Source organism: Brassica oleracea, chromosome C9 (assembly GCF_000695525.1).
Source record: "Brassica oleracea var. oleracea cultivar TO1000 chromosome C9, BOL, whole genome shotgun sequence".
NCBI lineage: Eukaryota > Viridiplantae > Streptophyta > Magnoliopsida > Brassicales > Brassicaceae > Brassica > Brassica oleracea.
This window is the reverse complement of record NC_027756.1, coordinates 49,177,549-49,196,350: the sequence shown is the minus strand read 5'-3', so window position 1 is coordinate 49,196,350 and position 18,802 is coordinate 49,177,549. Positions and strand designations below refer to the sequence as shown.

The 18,802-nt window shown below is 35.9% G+C and overlaps 3 protein-coding genes and 1 pseudogene across 6 annotated transcripts; 1 reads left to right on the top strand and 3 right to left on the bottom strand.

Annotated features, from left to right (window-relative positions):
• Positions 1–2,623: 2,623 nt before the first annotated feature.
• Positions 2,624–4,729, top strand: LOC106316089. The gene is made up of 5 exons (XM_013753953.1): positions 2,624–2,660; positions 2,734–2,800; positions 3,232–3,962; positions 4,131–4,356; positions 4,530–4,729. Exons 1-5 carry the CDS (start codon positions 2,655–2,657, stop codon positions 4,547–4,549), a joined length of 1,050 nt encoding a protein of 349 aa, XP_013609407.1. The 5' UTR covers positions 2,624–2,654; the 3' UTR covers positions 4,550–4,729.
• A 2,630-nt stretch (positions 4,730–7,359) lies between these two features.
• On the bottom strand, positions 7,360–12,596 carry LOC106313688 (ABC transporter I family member 11, chloroplastic). Of its 4 annotated transcripts, none has more exons than XR_001264458.1 (17): positions 12,408–12,596; positions 12,265–12,325; positions 12,091–12,170; positions 11,937–11,988; positions 11,708–11,841; positions 11,506–11,620; positions 11,335–11,421; positions 11,215–11,263; positions 10,948–11,032; positions 10,542–10,654; positions 9,936–10,047; positions 9,301–9,387; positions 8,829–9,215; positions 8,571–8,743; positions 8,339–8,481; positions 8,121–8,268; positions 7,360–7,557 (listed from the first exon to the last, which is right to left on the bottom strand). XR_001264458.1 is itself a non-coding variant. In XM_013751578.1 (11 exons), exons 1-10 carry the CDS (start codon positions 12,488–12,490, stop codon positions 10,576–10,578), a joined length of 825 nt encoding a protein of 274 aa, XP_013607032.1. In that variant the 5' UTR covers positions 12,491–12,596; the 3' UTR covers positions 10,207–10,475; positions 10,542–10,575. The 4 variants fall into 4 exon arrangements, 2 of the variants coding, with proteins under 2 accessions (XP_013607032.1, XP_013607031.1); XR_001264457.1 differs by having other exon boundaries at positions 9,993–10,047; XM_013751578.1 differs by lacking the exons at positions 7,360–7,557; positions 8,121–8,268; positions 8,339–8,481; ... (2 more) ...; positions 9,301–9,387; positions 9,936–10,047 and adding an exon at positions 10,207–10,475.
• A 1,733-nt stretch (positions 12,597–14,329) lies between these two features.
• Positions 14,330–15,322, bottom strand: LOC106316273. The gene is made up of 2 exons (XM_013754149.1): positions 15,033–15,322; positions 14,330–14,642 (listed from the first exon to the last, which is right to left on the bottom strand). The coding sequence occupies exons 1-2, from the start codon at positions 15,320–15,322 to the stop codon at positions 14,567–14,569; spliced, it is 366 nt and encodes a 121-aa protein (XP_013609603.1). The 3' UTR covers positions 14,330–14,566.
• Positions 15,323–16,074: 752 nt separating this feature from the next.
• LOC106317275 lies at positions 16,075–16,635 on the bottom strand (annotated as a pseudogene).
• Between the last annotated feature and the right edge of the window lie 2,167 nt (positions 16,636–18,802).

The window sequence follows — 18,802 nt, the reverse complement described above, 5'->3', positions numbered from 1 at the left end:
TTTTTTTTTTATCTTTTTGTTTTATTTTAGTATTCACTAAATTAATATGAAGATGATAAATTTGATGGAAAATAATTAATGNNNNAAAAGCATGACTTTAATGAACACTAAATATGGAAGAGTGGAAAAACTTTTCTTTCATGTTTCTGTTTTGTTTCATATTTTTATTTTCAAAATTTCAGGCTCTGATTTTAATTATAGATTTGATGATTTTATTTGATGGTAGAAACATTTTTACGTTTTTGTTCATTTATTTGAACATGTAATATATTTTTAATAAATGACTGTGTTGATAATATGACTCTAAAATTTATTTTATATGATCTCAAACTAAATAATTATATTTTTTGGTATAAAACCGAATAAACCGAAAACCGACGGTATATAAACCGAACCGAACCGAAGTAAATATTGATTTAGAATGATAGTTATATTTTACTAACCGAAATACCGAAAACAAAAAAAAACCGAACCTAAACCGAACCGATATCCGGATTGAACACCCCTAGGGAGAAGTTTTACTTATTTACTCGGTAGGAATGGCAAACTCTCCCTAGCAGTCACTATCAGAATCAAATCTTTTTTGATAACTTCACAGATTGGAGTAGGAGGGGGGCTCATGAGTCATGACCCACTACAGATGAAGACAGTAGAGAAAAATAATAGAAAAGGCGATTATTTTTTTTATTGTTGATCTTTCTATTATGTATATCATCAACAACATGGGAACAAAGGAAAGTGAAACTGTTGGATATTATACCAAAAGAAGATATGATTGGGGAAACTGACAAAGAAGAGAATCGGCTTATCAAGTGTCCACGTGAATTTTGACACAAGTCCATCACATTCTCAAAGAGATATATATATAATGGAGTGGGAGCAGTGGAAGTGACTCGAGATTGCAAAACTTAGCATTTGTAAGTTTGTTTAATTCTGGAACATTGGTCCCATACCTCATAACTAACTACTTCTGTTTGTTCCTATCTTTCAACCCCCAGATGCTTCTTTCCTCTTTTAATCCTACTTAACCACCCTTTTGCTTTCTCCTTTTTATTTTGTTCCCTCATCCTTGTCTTTGTTCCCCCTAATCTAATCAAATCAATTCTAATCTAATCTGCATTGACTGTCTATGGTGTTTCACACAGACGCCTAAGTGTTTACGGTTCAGTTTCTACCAAGTTCCTACTTGCATCTACCAAAACAATGTGCTTCTACGGCTAAGGAACCAGGTATAGGATATATTTAATAAAGGCGACAAATCCCATTACATTACCAATAGTAATATTACAACGCAAACTAAACATTGCTGCAGAAATACAGTACCTGATGTCGTGGACGGCTTCACTTGTCTAAATCAACTAGTACGAAAAGCAGTCGTTGTTGTTCTGTCACAGAGCTTCCATAGGCTTCCTGGAAAAAGCACTCTTTCTTTACTTTTCTGCACAACAGTAGTCATATATATATGCCTTTTCTTCTTGTCTGAGACGGCCAAGTCTACAAAAGCAGAACGAAACAGTACTTTTTTCCATTGGAAACTATTTGAACATAATGCAGTTTCAATCACTCTTAAAAGGAGCCAGCATTGATTCTTCTTTCAAATAAAAAACTAAATTAATCTCTCTGGAAAGCAGCAGTGTACAACAAAGTTTACTGTTCTTCTATGACTAACACAGAAGAGTTTGTACCATCCAGTCACGTTGGCTATGTATCTAAATTGCAAACATAATGCTGATAGACTTTAGTTATCAAAAGGAAGAACAATGTGATCTGAGAATGAAAATAGAGTTGTATTGATCGCAAATGTGTACAGATTGAGTTTTTCTCACGAGTTTCTCACTCTCCCCATGCACAAAGATGATCAAACAATTGATAAAAGATAATGACAGACTTATTCCTTATTTATAAACTTGACCTGCACTCAACAACTTGCAACGCCAACGCCAACATCCCATGTGCGTCCGTAACAGCAAGGACAGGTCATCACTTCCTCATGCTTCTAGATCCCCCCAGCTCACCACTTCATCACTGGGCCTCTCCCTCTCCTCTATCAGACTCGATGGGCCTTGCCTTTGCGCCTGTAGTGAAACAGGACTGGAGGCCTAGTAACCTCAACCGTATCAAATGCATATTTCCTTCTAGCGTATACATGAGATGGTTTGATAATTTTTATCGGAATCTGCAGCAAAGAATTTCTACAAAACACAAAGCAATAGAAATATTCATTTTGCATCCAATATTTATGTATATCTTATTAACAAAACGACTCGTTAATATAATATCGAGGGCTCATGAACACCACAAAAATCCACAACGTTTATGTATAGAGACTCAATTCAAGATCAAATTGTAATACCTGAGATGATAGATGATTGATTGTAATTACGGATAGCCACTCCAATTCCGTTTCATTTAACCACAACAGTAGCCTCATGTCTGTAAGGGGCCTCCAACTTGTTCTTGATGTGATCTTGAAAGAGAACGGCCAACCAAAATTTTGTAGCTTTCTTGGTGTTGGTCTCCACTGTCATCAACCTAAAAGTCTTGAGTTACTGTTAGCAATAGCAACTAACTCACTGCTTTATCATGGGCTTTCAAGCAATCATGGTTCTCTATAAAAGTCACTTTCTCCTCTAGTATCGTGTGTCAGAACGAAAATGAAGGTACGTTCCATATCTACAAAAAATATCAACTAACTTGTGGCCAACACTTACCCATGCTTATTTTTTCCAACAGTTTTGGGGCTGGATACATCATAAGTCACGGGAGAACAGCAAAGAGCTATTGAAAGATGCTACAACTGGTAATTTTACCATACTTCTCTAAATGATTATTTTCCTGTCAAAATGTGTGGGAACAAGAATAGGAAGCGTGTTGAATTCTAGGAGAATAGCAATAGGACTTAGCAAGCATTTTTAGGGCCTAGTCATTAATTGTCTCACTACTTTAACATCCATTAGTACAAAATTAAACAACTGACCTGATAGAAGAGTAGGGTCATGTGCTCGTGTGTAAAATCATTGTGATGGGCGTCAATTTGCCTGACACCAACTTTTTCTTGGCCGTTGATTTTGTGAGTGAGAGCAGCTAAACCAGATCTCTCGTCTACTGCAACAAGTCGACATCTTTCACTATTATTTGCGCAAATGCATTATCTTTTTCCTCTCAGTAGCAGTCATTACTTTTTTGGAAGAAAATTAACAACTCTTCTCTTCAAATGTGAATCCCTTTCAGGTAACAGTCTTTTCCCCCTCTCAGCTCATCCGTCCCTTGAAAGCCAAGATGTTTACGCTGGAGCAAGTGCTGGCCCCAGATACAGTACTGGAATCAGCAAACAATTTAATCTGTTCCAGGAAAGCTCCTTCGCAGGACTTAGTGAAGCCAGAAACAGTGATTTTTTTCATGGCTTTCTTGCCATTGGAACCCTCGGTGGAGAAACATTTCTGGATGAACCAGCAACACCGACATTTGGCATGTCATCTGGGGAACCAGCAACAGATAATGCAGAAGTGACAGAGAATGATCTGAAGCTCATTAGCAATGAATTGGAGAAGTTCCTTGAGGCTGAAGCTAAAGAAGCACACAACCAACCATCAGGAAGGAACAGCGACACTAATACTATTGCATCCACCATTGAGGCCGCTGAGGGAGTAGATGCCGAAGAAGATGATCAGCCAATGAAGTTCCCGCTCCAAGAGTATCTTTTTGGCTCTCAAATCGAATCATCAGAAACAAAGGTTGCAGGGAAGAAGGAACGGGCATCACTTGGAGAGCTGTTTCAGGCAACAGAGGTGCAAGATAAGCATTCAGAAAACAAGTATGAGGAGAAAAAGAAGAAAGCCAGTTCAACTCACAAGTCTGCAAAGCATCTTGTGAAGAAGGTACTGAAAAAGCTTCACCTATCCTCCAGGAGCCCTGACAGTGGTAAAACTGAAGTAGCTTCCACCAAGAAGAAGTTCCAAAAGGTATGATTTTTTTTTTCTCTGCTCTCTAAAACGCCTGCCTATACATGCAACATCTTGAAATATACAACATGTTGAAAGCATTTTCTAGAGCACTTCTATAATACTGTTGCAGAATTAGCTCTAGTGAAAAGCTTGCTTCTAACAAACTTGAATTTATTGTAAGTGCAGATAGCACAAGTTTTCCATAGGAAAGTATATCCAGAAGACTCCATAATGGAAAGCAAAATATACAGCAGCATGACAGAACCAAAAAACAGCAAAGCAAATTCTACTGGACTAATGTCCGAGAAGGTGAGACCATGTCACAAGACAAGTAAAAGATGGATCCAATATGAGCTAAGAAATTCACATTCATCTGGAAAAGGAGAACACTGGATCAAAACAGACGAAGACTGTAAGTGCACCTTCATACTACTGATATATTCATAAGCCCATTTATTTCAAAGCAAGAATGTGATTCTGGATCTTTACTTAAAAAGACAAAAAAAATTTATACAATGCCATTTAGGCATGCACTAGTTTTCTGCTTGTGGTCGAACCAGATAATAATCCAACATTGCTTTGCAGACTTCGTGTTGGAGCTGTAAGGGATGAGAAGAAACGCAAATTAAAAAGTGCGAGTGTGTTATGTCAGTTCATGCCTGTGTGAATCGTGTGGTGTGATTATGTAAAATGTGTTCAAAACATAGTGGGAATGTTCGTTATGCCCTTCTATGTAATAATAAATATTCACCGGGTTTTATAATTGCAGCAAGATATCTCATATCCATGGTTTGGCAAACTAAAATGAAGAGAAAACATTCTTGTCCGCATTGACTCAAATCCAGTTATACGTTTTGATCTCATAAGAGAAACACTGTATCTCTCTCAACTGATAAACCGTAACATGTCATTATCTCCTATACAAAAGAACGAGCGGCTCTCTAAACTCCATACAATAATAAATGTATGCGTGGGTAAAATCCTACATCACTTTTTTGCAAGAATACCAGAATAACCAAAAGTATCCGAGCCGAACCTGGTATGGACCTTCGGCAATAATGAATATCGAACTAAACTGGCGGACGCTCTGCAACAAGAATATGAAGTCCGTGAAACCCATAAGACCCTCAAAACTAAAAGGAAAGACTTGAAGAACAAGTTACTCTCAAGATATTCTAGCATATTTACATTAAGTGTTTAGGAAAGTTCATTATCTAGTGTTAACATTATGTTAATGTTACCCCTATATATATGCATATTGTATTCTCTTATTAAATACAACACAATAATATATCTATTCTATTATACTTTACATGGTATCAGAGCACACGATTCTTTGGGATCGAAATTAAAACTTCTGCATTACAAATTTTTTCAAGCTTTTGATAATGCTTATCATCGGTGGTGTTGACGATGAAGGAGACGATGGTGCCGAAGACGATCCAGATGATGATGACGTGAAGCAACCTGCGCTTGAAGTAATGATTCACGTGATCTCTAACTAAATTTAGGGTTTGGTTTAATTAATGTTAGTGGGCCTTGTTTTGGGTACGTGCAATACGTGCTTTGATTTCTTCTTTTCCTTTTCTAGTTTGGTTTTGGTGAGTGCTAGAATTACAGAGAGAGTTAATGGTGGTTAAGGGTTTATGGCATGTGGGTTAATTTTTTTTGAGATTTATTCTATAGTTTAGTATATCTCAAAATGTTGTTTTCCATAGTTTGGAATATTTTTGTTAGAGATTATTTATAGTTTAGAATTTCTCAAATATGTTTTGTGTTATATTCCATAGTTTGGTTACAGTTTAACCATTACGGGGGAGTTTTAGTTATGCTCATGTTTTTAGGTCAATTTGTTTAGTCCAAGTTACGGACTGTCCGAGATAGGATGATTGTTTGTGGAGTTGCAGCTGCGCCCACGGGATGTATTCTCATTGTCAAGACCAAAGAAGAGCTGAAGTTTTCATCCCTCCTTGTCTGAGTTGAAGTTTATTCCCGGAGGAACCTACTGATTTGTTTTCCTCGATATAGTGTCCACGGCATACGTGGTCTGCTTTGTGATTGCAGATTTGCGTGTTGCATCCCACGTTTGTCGTGCGGAGGAGTATTAGAGATGTGTGGGCCGTAAGATGTGTATCTTACGGACCAAGACTGTGAAGTCCGTGAAACCCATAAGACCCTCAAGACTAAAAGGAAAGACTTGAAGAACAAGTTACTCTCAAGATATTCTAGCATATTTACATTAAGTGTTTAGGAAAGTTAGCATTATCTAGTGTTAACATTATGTTAATGTTACCACTATATATATGCATATTGTATTCTCTTATTAAACACAACACAATAATATATCTATTCTATTATACTTTACAAAGAACACCACCTGATTCCATTCTCCATGACTGGTCGACCAAGGTTGCTAACTCTCTGCAGAAATATTTTATACAAAAAGCACGAGAGGTGAAAAGCAGTAGCAGCTATTGTTTAAGGGAGAAAAATTGGATTCATCACATTAACAAGAGTCAAGAGCTCAAACTGTTTTACTTAAAAAGGTCCATAACTAATACTTGAAAGAAAAGAAAATATGGTAGACGACTGTATAACAGTAGCTCAAACAAGGTACATGTGTAGAGAAGGCGCTATGTTCATGAGAAAAATATAAAAGAAAGTGTGCAAAATCATTAACACCGAAGCGAAGAGAAAGAAAAAACTGAGCATACCTTAGTTCATGACTTACAACAAGTAAAGTCAGTTCCTTCTTCAGGTGCTTCAAGAGCTTTGCAACATCTGGGCGTACTTTTGGTTATTCTGGTATTCTTGCAAAAAAGTGATAAAGGCTTTTACCCAGGCATACATTTATTATTGCATGGAGTTTCGAGATAGCCGCGGTTTATCAGTTGAGAGAGAGATAAAATGTTTCTCTTATGTAATCAAAACATATAACTGGATTTGAGTCAATGTTGACAAGAATTCAAGTTTCTTAGAAGCATGCTTTGTATTAATCATTTGAAGTTTGGTGTATATTACAAGATGTTGCATGTATCACGCAGACATTTTAGATAATAGGCTCTGGAAAAACTGAGCAGAGAAAAATCATACCTTTTGGAATTTCTTCTCTGTGGAAGCTACTTCGGTAAAATTTTGTTTAGTATTGTTTGGGCTTTTCAACAATTGGAATGGATTAGGCCTATTCAGACAATTTTGTTTTGTATTGTTTGGGCCTTCCAACAAAAAACCCAATAACTTGGGAGGAATTGAGGCTTGTGATTGTCAGGTAAACTCTTACTACCACGGAAGAAAACTTTAGCGAGCGAGCTGAAAAAAACTATTGTAAGCCAAGTAATATATGGAAGGATGTTACTCTGTTTCATTCACTTCTATGTTCTAAAACTGCTCAAACGTTAAGGAGGTAAGAGACATGGAAGACAGAAAACCAACACAAAAATTCACATACAAAGTAGACAACAATGGTGTTGAAAAACCAAAGTCGTAAATCCACAACTTTTTTTAACAAAATCCCTTCATGTATACAGAAAACGCCCACAAAATACACTAATTCTTGTCTTTTGGAATGTCCTTCGGTTTCAATTTCCTTTGGGTTTTGTCGATTGCTCTGCCCCTGAAAAAAACCCACAATCAAACAACTCATCAGTCACCCACATACATTTTGCTTTTGTGTTGCTATCACTAATAACCAGAGCATTGATCAATCAATCACACTCCTCTTATCATCAAGTCATTACACTAATCAATATATTCTCAAGTAACCGAATCTCTTAGGAAATGATCACCAAAGAAACTACAGTTTCGTTTGAATTATCTTTTACAGTACTTGGTTACAAATTCAATCAAAGAGTACTCTGAAACCTAGCAGGTGCTGATGATTACCAACTCATGACCATATCACCAAACAGACAGCCTTACAAAGTTTCCAATAACTAAAAATTTACAAGAAAATGAATCATGACCGAGAGGAAGAGGGCTAAATTGAAGATAGGACTAGGTCAGCGAAAGTCTGTCTTTGAAGCACGTAACACCAAGTGCTCCATGCCAACTTTTAATCCATGTCGGTAAAGTCACAATAAAATAATGAGACTGTTTGTGAATTCACAATAAAATAATGAGATATAAAGTGAAAGATCATATATCACTCATTTTTACACTTCAATAAAAAATCCACACCTGAAACCACGTGTAGAAGTGAAGATCGGTGACTTTCATTCTGCTCGGTTCATCCAAATGAATATCAAAACTCTGACTCTGATCAACGTAAGCTCCACGAACAACAGCCATCTTCACCAACGTTCATTTTTTTACCTCCCAAGCAGTTCTGAATTGATCAGCGAAGTGAAATATTAGACCTTAGAAATATACCACAAAATAATTAAACATTGTTATACTTGTATATCGCTTTCAGGTCATCGGGTATGTCCTGGATATTTCCAACAGAACCCTTCTCACTAATAAGAATCTTTTTTATTCTCGGAGACCAAAGCCCTTATTAATTAGATCGTGAAGAAGGTGCTTATTGGCAATCTCACCACTGAGCAGCCAAAGACAGACAACAGACAATGAGTAAACAGTGGTGTAACTTATAGAGATATGTATATAAGTGTGATTCAATATATAAACCTCAAGCCTCCGTTGCTGATATTTGATGCATAAGGCTCCAAGCCTTTGTTGTTCCCAGCCAGCGATACCAAAAGAGTGTTCCTCACTCCATTCTTTGAGATCATGTCCCTAAGAACAGGCCAGTCACAGCGGTATGATGGAGTCACCTTCCACATGTCAGGTTGAAGAATACCCTAAAGAATCACACACGATCCACAATCAGACATTAAGAAGTTAAGTCGTAGGATATCAATTAGAGTTACGGGATGACATGCATACCTTGCTCATGGGACTTCCTTTATATGTCTCATAGGCACCATCTTTTGCAGATAGCTTTGAGAGCGTGGTAGTATATAGTTTCAAATATATTCGTATTCAGTTGGAGGGCCCGAGATATATTCGTATTCAGTTGGAGGGCCCGAGTAACAAATTAAACTGCTTAGGCCATAACAGAGAAAACAAAATATTTTCTAACGTTGATAATTGCGCAGACAAGTTTACCTCTGGAGAGTCAAACGACATTCCAAGGAGGATGAAGACGCCTGCGAGACCATGTACACCAATACCAATAGGCCTATGACGCAGGTTTGATGTTCTTGCACTCTCTAGAGGATAGTAATTTTCGTCTATTATCCTATCGAGATCATTGGTAACAGCACCAGTTACCTGATTAAACAAACAACGAGAACTTCACATCTGAAAGATTCGTTGAGATTCTGATTTCTGGTCAAATGAAGCAAAAGTGTCTGACCTTGGCTAAGTTGTGAAAATCAAAGTAACGATTCTTTGAGCCTAGGCTGCCGGTAAGCTCAGCTGGATGAGAGTTCAATGGAACATCCTGTGAAGAATGTTAGTGAGAGATATACTTGAGCAACTTGGAAAAAGAAGCAAAATTAGGGAATCCGCTAAACCAATTTCAAACTCACTTTCTCCCTAACAAATCTGGGCAAAGCTATCGATGCAAGATTGCACACAGCTGTTTCCGTTGGGCTGTTGTATTCAATAACTCCAGCATTGGAACAAAACCACCATCAGACATTCCGTTTGTGCCACGATTCAAAGACTCCAGTTCAACAACGCAATCATAGACTAGAGTTATTGAATACAACAGCCCAACGGAAACAGCTGTGTGCAATCTTGCATCGATAGCTTTGCCCAGATTTGTTAGGGAGAAAGTGAGTTTGAAATTGGTTTAACGGATTCCCTAATTTTGCTTCTTTTTCCAAGTTGCTCAAGTATATCTCTCACTAACATTCTTCACAGGATGTGAATTTTTGTGTTGGTTTTCTGTCTTCCATGTTTCTCATCTCCTTAACGTTTGAGCAATTTTAGAACATAGAAGTGAATGAAATAGAGTAACATCCTTCTTTATATTACTTGGCTTACAATAGTTTTTTTTTAGCTCGCTCGCCAGAGTTTTTTTCCGTGGTAGTAAGAGTTTACCTGACAATCACAAGCCTCAATTCCTTCCAAGTTATTGCGCTTTTTGTTGGAAGGCCTAAACAATACAAAACAAAATTGTCTGAATAGGCTCAACCCATTCCAATTGTTGAAAAGCCCAAACAATACTAAACAAAATTTTGTGAAGAAAGTACTGAAAAATCTACACCCGTTCCCCAGGAGCCCTGACGATTGTAAAACTGAAGTAGCTTCCACAAAGAAGAAGTTCTAAAAGGTGTGATTTTTCTCTGCTCAGTTTTTCCAGAGCCTATTATCTAAAATGTCTGCGTGATACATGCAACATCTTGAAATATACACCAAACTTCAAATGATTAATACAAAGCATGCTTCTAAGAAACTTGAATTCTTGTCAACATTGACTCAAATCCAGTTATATGTTTTGATTACATAAGAGAAACACTGTATCTCTCTCTCAACTGATAAACCGCGGCTATCTCGAAACTCCATGCAATAATAAATGTATGCATGGGTAAAAGCCTTTATCACTCTTTTGCAAGAATACCAGAATAACCAAAAGTATCCGAGCCGAACCTGGTATGGACCTTCGGCAATAATGAATATCGAACTAAACTGGTGGACGCTCTGCAACAAGAACACCACCTGATTCCATTCTCCATGACTGGTCGACCAAGGTTGCTAACTCTCTGCAGAAATATTTTATACAAAAAGCACGAGAGGTGAAAAGCAGTAGCAGCTATTGTTTAAGGGAGAAAAATTGGATTCATCGCATTAACAAGAGTCAAGAGCTCAAACTGTTTTACTTAAAAAGGTCCATAACTAATACTTGAAAGAAAAGAAAATATGGTAGACGACTGTATAACAATAGCTCAAACAAGGTACATGTGTAGAGAAGGCGCTATGTTCATGAGAAAAATATAAAAGAAAGTGTGCAAAATCATTAACACCGAAGCGAAGAGAAAGAAAAAACTGAGCATACCTTAGGTCATGACTTACAACAAGTAAAGTCAGTTCCTTCTTCAGGTGCTTCAAGAGCTTTGCAACATCTGCGCGTGCTTTCCAATCTGATTGCAGAGAAAAATCAAAAATGACATAGTATGAGAAACCGTTCATGGTTTTCATGCAAATGAAAAGAAAAATGAAGATCATATGCAGCGAGAACACCAAAGAGAAAAGAAGAAACATATTCTGTAAAGAACGACAAGCAAAAACACACAAGAGAGAGAAGAAGCAGGATCAGTCATACCAAGACCAGCAAGGGGCTCATCCAGAATCAATAAATCAGGAGTTTGCACCTACAAAAAGCATGCATACTTACAACAGAACAATTTTTGCATAAGTAAAAAAAAAAAACCTTTGGTCTCACCAATTGAATAGCCAGTGCAAGCCGACGCTTGTAGCCTCCACTTAGTAACTGGGGGTCTTTATCAAGTGGGATGCTGTCTAACCCAACCTACCGATTCAAGAAGAAAGCAACTATAAGAGAGTATCACTGAACACAATATGATCATTGACCGAACCAGGAGGAGAAGGATACCCAATTAAATGCTCTCTGGAGGTTTGAAGTCAAATGCTCCTTTAACTGCAAACTACCCTTTTGCCTTGGCCAACCAAAAGTAATCTCGTCAAGCACATTATCTGCAACAAAGAATCTGCCGCACACAAAAAAAAAAAAATACACATCAATATCTTCTTGTCACTGATAAGATCAAACAAAAGGAGATAATGACTACTAGTACCTCTCTGGAAACTGGAAAACGATGCCAACTTTTTCAGTGGGCAACAACTCAGAATCCGCATTTGGTTGGCCATCATCCCCATATCTTTGGATACAAATCGAACCTGATGTTGGTTTGTTCAGCCCCGCCAGAAGCTGCACAAGAAAAGAAGGTAAAGACCCGAAAGTTTGTAAGACTAAAGCTCGACGAACAAAGTCGCAAAGCTGTGTATGATCGTGAAACAATGAACCTGCAGAAGGGTAGTTTTCCCACTCCCACTCTTGCCAAAAATCAAGCCGAAGCTGCAGAAAGAACAGAAACGCAAAACTCTTAAATAGGCATGCTTATACTATTTAAATGGCTCCAAGAGAGACAAGCAATAACGAGATAAAAGTAAAGAGCACCTCTTCTCGCGGAGAGAAAGATTAACACCATTCAAAATATTCAACTCTGTGCCAGGTGGACGGTAGCAGATATCCCTAACCTTCAAAAACGCAATTCATAACAAACCAAAACGATTTAGAGAGGAAAATAACAAATATCAAGAAGAATCATAGTGGAAAAAGACATTCACCCACCTCGAGGCATGAATAATCGCAAGAGATTACACTACGTTTCGTCGTCCTCCGAAATCTCAACCTAACAAAAACCCAACCAACAGTGAGAGAAATCAAAGTATGCGATGAAGAAGATTTATGGAGTTCAGGAGTAATTGGCGTACGCTTGCTTCCAGCCAACTGCGGACGCTGGTGGTTCACCGATACGGAAGACCGGCGCGAAGCTCGAAACCGTCGAAAGTAACATGGTCCACTATATAATAGCTCCGGTATGATCGGAAAATATTTGGCGGAAATTCTCAGTCCCGGTGAGTGTTCGTTACTCTTTTACCCTCCTACGCGATGGAGGAAATAGAGCCTTGGGCTTTTCAGGCAAATTTATTTTCTTTTAAGAGTCTGCATTGTTGGGCCTTCACAACAAAAAGCCCACTATCATGCCAGGCTTTTGTAAGCTTTATTTTATAAGAGAACTAGATTCTGACCCGCCTTATAAAGGGCGGGTATATTTTTTGTTTTACATTTAAAAAAAAAAATTTAATTTTCATATTTATATTTTTCTTTATAATCATATTTATATTTTTCTTTGTAATTGTGTTTCTCTTTGTAATCCTATTTAACAAAATAAAATGGGTTTTATAAATTGTGATCCAATGTAACCACGTTACCTTTAAAACGCAAAACTAATTCTAAAATATAGAATTAGTGGGTTCGTTTACAAAAAAAAATATGGGGTTAGTGGGTTACAGTTATATTATTTACTTAATAGATAATAACTCTTTAAATAAAAAAAATAGTTGGATCCTACTTTTATTGATTGGTCATATTGTTGTTTTAATAGAATAGATAACATTTAATAAATATTTTTGATCGAATAACCTATTTCGGTCCCGTTAAACTAAATGAGTTTATATGAATGTTTATTTCTATTAAAACCGTTAAACCCTATTTTAACATCTTGTTCTTTGTTAATTGATAAACTTAATGTCTATGTAAAATATTTAAAATTTGAATAAATTAATGTCTAGTTGAATAAATCCTAATTTTTTAGGTGAGATGTAAGTTATAATTAGTTAAAATAATTAAATATACCAAATTTTATTATTACTAAATATTATATTTTAATAGTCGGTGAAAATAGTATATATCTTCTTTCATAATATTAAAGGTGAAAAAATGAAACTACAATAAGTGTTTTTATTTTGTATTTCTTAACAAATATAAAGTGTCTGTGATATAAAAATTAAATTTTGTACTTTTTAACCGAGATTATAAGAAATAATTAGCATAAAATTATAGAAAGATATGTCAATAATGTAACTGTATACATAATTATATAAAATAATGTGTTCTATTAATAAAAAATTCTAAAAAGAAAAAGGTTCAGATTATCCAATAACACACAAAAGAAAATTTTGATAGAATACTGTTGAAAGGAAGTAAGCAAACTTAGTTTTGATATAAAACCAAAAGAAAAGAATAATTATTATCATTTATATAACAATTGCAATATAAATATTAGAAAGAAGTGGTGTGACCATCGATAATTATGGAAATGAGGTTACAAAATACATGTTTTGACCAATAGATGGTAGTTATGGAAATACAGTTTTAATTTCAATTCAGTTTAAAAGTATTATGTTTTATTTTTTTTTTAGATTTGATAACATAGAAAAACAATTATTAGACTCAACATATATCAATTGGTCATACTTGTGTTTTAATAGAATAGATTTTTTAATTAAACAATAACTTTATTCTAAATGGTGGCTCCCAAATTTTAGGCGATATGATGTGGTGGTTACAATCCTTATTGTGTAGTGGTTAAGTTTAAATTTCGTTTAAAAAATAAAGGCCCAACTGATTATTAAGCAAAAGGAAGGCGCATCCAATTATTAAGGAAGAATACGTGATATAAATGAAGGGCAGTTACTGGTTACATAGCTTTATTATAAATTGATGCAGTTATACAAAAACGTAAAAAATTTAAGTTGGACCCAATTAATATTAATTGGTCATACAGGAGTTTTAATAGAATAGATATGCAATTGCCGCTGCAGGATAAGTACATGCTCAATCAAATTTCAGATACATATAAAGAACAAAATCCCTTGGAAAAATGTCAGTTACAAGAGGTATAATTGTATATTATTGTGTTTCATTCACTTCCAACATTGCTCAAACGCTAAGAGGTGAGAGATGGAGACAGACAACCAAAACAAAAATTCACAGCTAAGTAGTGTTGAAACCGGAGTCATACATCCACAACTCTTAACAAAACAGAAAAAACCTTCGTGTATGTATACAGAAAAGCACAACACACACACTAATTCTTGTCTTTTGGAACATCCTTCTCCGGAACCTTGGTTTCAATTTCCTTTGGTTTTGCTGACTGAGCTGCCCTGAAAAAAAAAAACCACAATCAAACTCATCAGCCACTCACACACACACTTTGCTTTTGTGTTGCCATCTAATAACCAGCACTGAACCACACTCCTCTTTTGCACACTTAAACCACTGTCACCATCAAGTCATTACTACACTAATCAATCTTTCCTAATTTATCAAGTTACCAAATCTTAGAAATTGGTCACCAAAGAAACTACGGTTTCGTTCGAATTATCTTTTTACAATACTTGGATACGAATTCAATCAAAGATTGCTCTGAAATCTATCAGCGCACTAAGCTCGCTGAGAAAAAATTACAAAATCATAATCCCTAAACAAACAACTTCGTGAAAGGAAAATTAAAAAAAAAAAAAGGAATCGTGATCGAGAGAAAGAGGGCTAACTTGGAGGCGGCGGAAGATTCCTCTTCGAGCCAGTTGCGGATGTGCTTGACGTTGCGCCTCAAGACGGTGGCAGATTGCTTGACGTCGCCCTTCAGTAGCATCACAACGGCGCCTACTCCGGCCACCGTCAGTATGAAATTCGTCAAACCCATTATAGTATTTCGATTCCCAAGAATCAGATTCGAAGATCGCAGACCAGTGGGGACGCTAGGGATTTTAAGAGGAGGGTTTATGGTGAAATCGTTCCTTGGTCGTGAATTCGTGATTCGCCTCTTTCTATGGGCCGTCATTTTGCAAATATATGGACCCTTTAATATTATTAAAAGCCCAAATCACCAGCCGATTTTCTCTTTTTTTTTTCGGTTAAAAGCTTTAGTGGGTTATTGATTATTTTATTTTAACGGATTTGAAAATCCGAATTAAATCTAGTGTAATAAATTCTATGATTTTCAAATCTATATTAAAATCATGTGTTATTGGTTTAATGATTCATAAATTCTATATCAAATCAAGTGTTATTCGATCGTAAGGATTTACTGATAAATTTAATTTTATAATGGATTTGAATAGATTTTTTTGTTAAAAATACAAAGACTCAAATCCGAGGAAAACCTCAGGATTTATATATTTTACTTGGATTTATAAATACTATATAAATTTCTAAATCAATCAAAATATATAAACTAATAACACTTCCTAAGTGATGAAATGGTGATGTGATGTTGAGTTCAAAAATAACAAAACAAATTGATAATGATCTACTATGTTTGACGTGACTATAACTTGTTCCGATTGAGTGCAAGTTTGTGGCGAGAGGTACTTATCAATTCACTTATATATTGCTTCTCCATGAAGATATATATCATATATTCATATGTTGTTTTCAACATTTCATAATAACAATTTTCATCAAGTAGTTTGTCAATACTATATATCTTAATATTATAATACTTTGTTAATTAGCCTTGAAGAATGGAATATCCGTAGTCATAGATATATTTAGATTCTAATTTATGAAAAGAATTGTCAGTTCTCGTCCATGCATGATGATTCATATATAAGAAAATGAAATCATATGATTGTAGAAGGTACTAATACTAATAGTAGTTCAAAAAAAGGTACTAATAAAACAACAAGGAAGAGAACATTCAAAGGGAATTAGAAATCAAAGCTGATGAAAAACAATAACACAAAGATTCGGATATAAAATTAAGGATGCAGCTAGCATTGAGGGACACGGCAATGTTAAATTGATTAGGAAGCGTATATGTGGATATGAAGAGCGATAAGGGAGACTGTGATGCATGCAAAGAAGATAAGAGTGTGGATGACTATAGCTGCGCCGCTTGTCTGAAATCCGCCAAACTCAACCGCTTTGGTCTTCCCAGGAAGCTGAACAGTACTCCGGGCGTCAATATGATGAACAGAATCACCGACATTAACACTGGTCCCCAGTTCAACGCCATCGTCTCGGTATCTTAAAACAATCCGGTTAATATGTATGGTAAATTCAAGAGTTCATTGTAAAAGCTACGGGCTATAGCTAGTGTATGTACGTTGTTTTATAGGATGCTTGTGTGAAGAATGAGAGATTGTAATGAAACATAAGCTTGATCAACCGAAAGAATTTAGAAGTTTGCAAGGTGAAGAAAAGAACCATTCTCTGCAGTATCAAAACTATAAAATTATACTATTGTCACACCATATATTGATTGTTGGGTATGCTAAGAATCTGATTCGATCTCGTGGGTATGTAGTATCTCTTGTTTTTTTCTGTTTGTTAGAAGAGACACTTTGTCTCTTTTTCTTTTATTGCAAGAGACATTTGGCCTTTGAGCACTGAGTTTCTGTCTTTATCAATGAATTCATCGTAGTTATATTTCTATAAATGTCTAGAAAATTAGTTTTTACTATAGAAATAGCGGTTACTCCTGGTTCATTTGGACACAACATCAAATGGATAAGTTGTTCGAATTTCTAGGAGACGACATTATATGCCAGAAAAAAATATAGATGATACAATCAATTCTTGTCCATAAAAATTGATAACTTATCCATATCAGGGTCAAGCCGCTCATATATGTATTTTTTTTGTATTTTTTTTTGCTAACCGAATATCCTGATCCCACCGAATTGGTCCAGACTAGAGACCGAAGTGAGCATGGACGCTGCCAGGGCGTCACCATGTGGCTCACTGTGTAACGGTCTTCGGTCTCGGATGCTGCAGTCCACATGTAAATTTCGCAGTGGCCAAGGCTCGAACCCAGGAGCGGACACTCCAACTGGAGCTCATATACCACTAGACCAAAGCAACTTGGTTTCATATATGTATTTTATTACGCAAGTTAAACGAACGTGTTTATTTTATTTGCTGCGACGAATATTCAATAACATATTGGACTAATCTAAATATATACATATTTCTTTCATATAAATACACGTGAAAACGACTCTTCACCGAATAATTGATTTACAAATGCGATTCTTGACAAGAAAACGTACAAGTGTATGACCAAATAAGCCAATAATATCCATTACTTGAACACACTCGTGTTCTGTTGCAAATAAGACATTAGACATGCATGCAAGTTGCGTTCATGTACATAAAAGCTACTGGCAAAGAAAAAAGGTCATGCATGCAAGTTGTGTTTTGTATAGACATTATATACAAATTAAGTTTTTTTGAACCAAACAAATTAAGTTTTTTTACAGCATTTTTACGACGGCTACCACCAAACTAACAGCTCCCGTCGGTTACAAGTAACTTTACTCGTCTATAACCTTAGACAATACTCTCTCCGTTTTTTAATATAAATCGTTTTAGAATTGTGCACACAAATTAAAAAAATTATTATTTTTTTATATTTTCTAAACAAAAACATCATTAATTATTTACATAACCACAAATCAACCAATAATAAAATAAAAATTATATTATCATTGGTCATATAACATTAACTGTTAATAAATTTTACATAAAAAACCGAAAACATCATATAATTTGGAACATAAAAATTTATTTAAAACGACTTATATTAAAAAACGGAGGCAGTAGTATAGAACGGGTAACATATGATTTTTAATTTGATAATGACAGGTCACACCATGTCATACATTTTATATATTCTTCTGATTGATTTTTAAAATAATGAGACGATGTATTTGTTGGGGAAAGTCACACGGCGCAGCGGAAATACTAATGGTCGTGTTCCCCTGACCTTGTGCGAACCTGTGAGGAAAATACTTCGACGATGGCAAGATATCAAAGTTGCGATAACTAAATGAGACACACAATTTTTACGTGGAAAACCTCCTCGATGTGAGAAGGAAAAACCACGGGACCGTAGTCCACTCAAAAATCCACTATATAAATGGTATGAGTACAACCACGTCCTCCCTGTTCAACAGCCTGAACAGAACAGAGAGTCTAGCTACAAATAGCTATCTCCAACACAAACAACAACAACAAGAGAGCAACACAAAGCTTCAAAACCGGCAGCAACCAAACGACCTCAGCTCACAAAGATTCCGGCTTCCAGAAACTAATCCAACCGTACAAATCCAAGATAAACAAGTCAACAACACTTCTGCCAAATTTCAGATCAATCAGAGAAGCTTTTACCGTTGGATTTACCAAACACCCAAGACTGCTCTGCTGAAGAACTATGGCGACCAGCTTCAAGAAAACCCAGACAACAGAAGATCCAACCGTTGAAATCCAAATCCCTTCGGTGAACCTCTAACCCACTGACTGAAGAAGCTTCCCACAA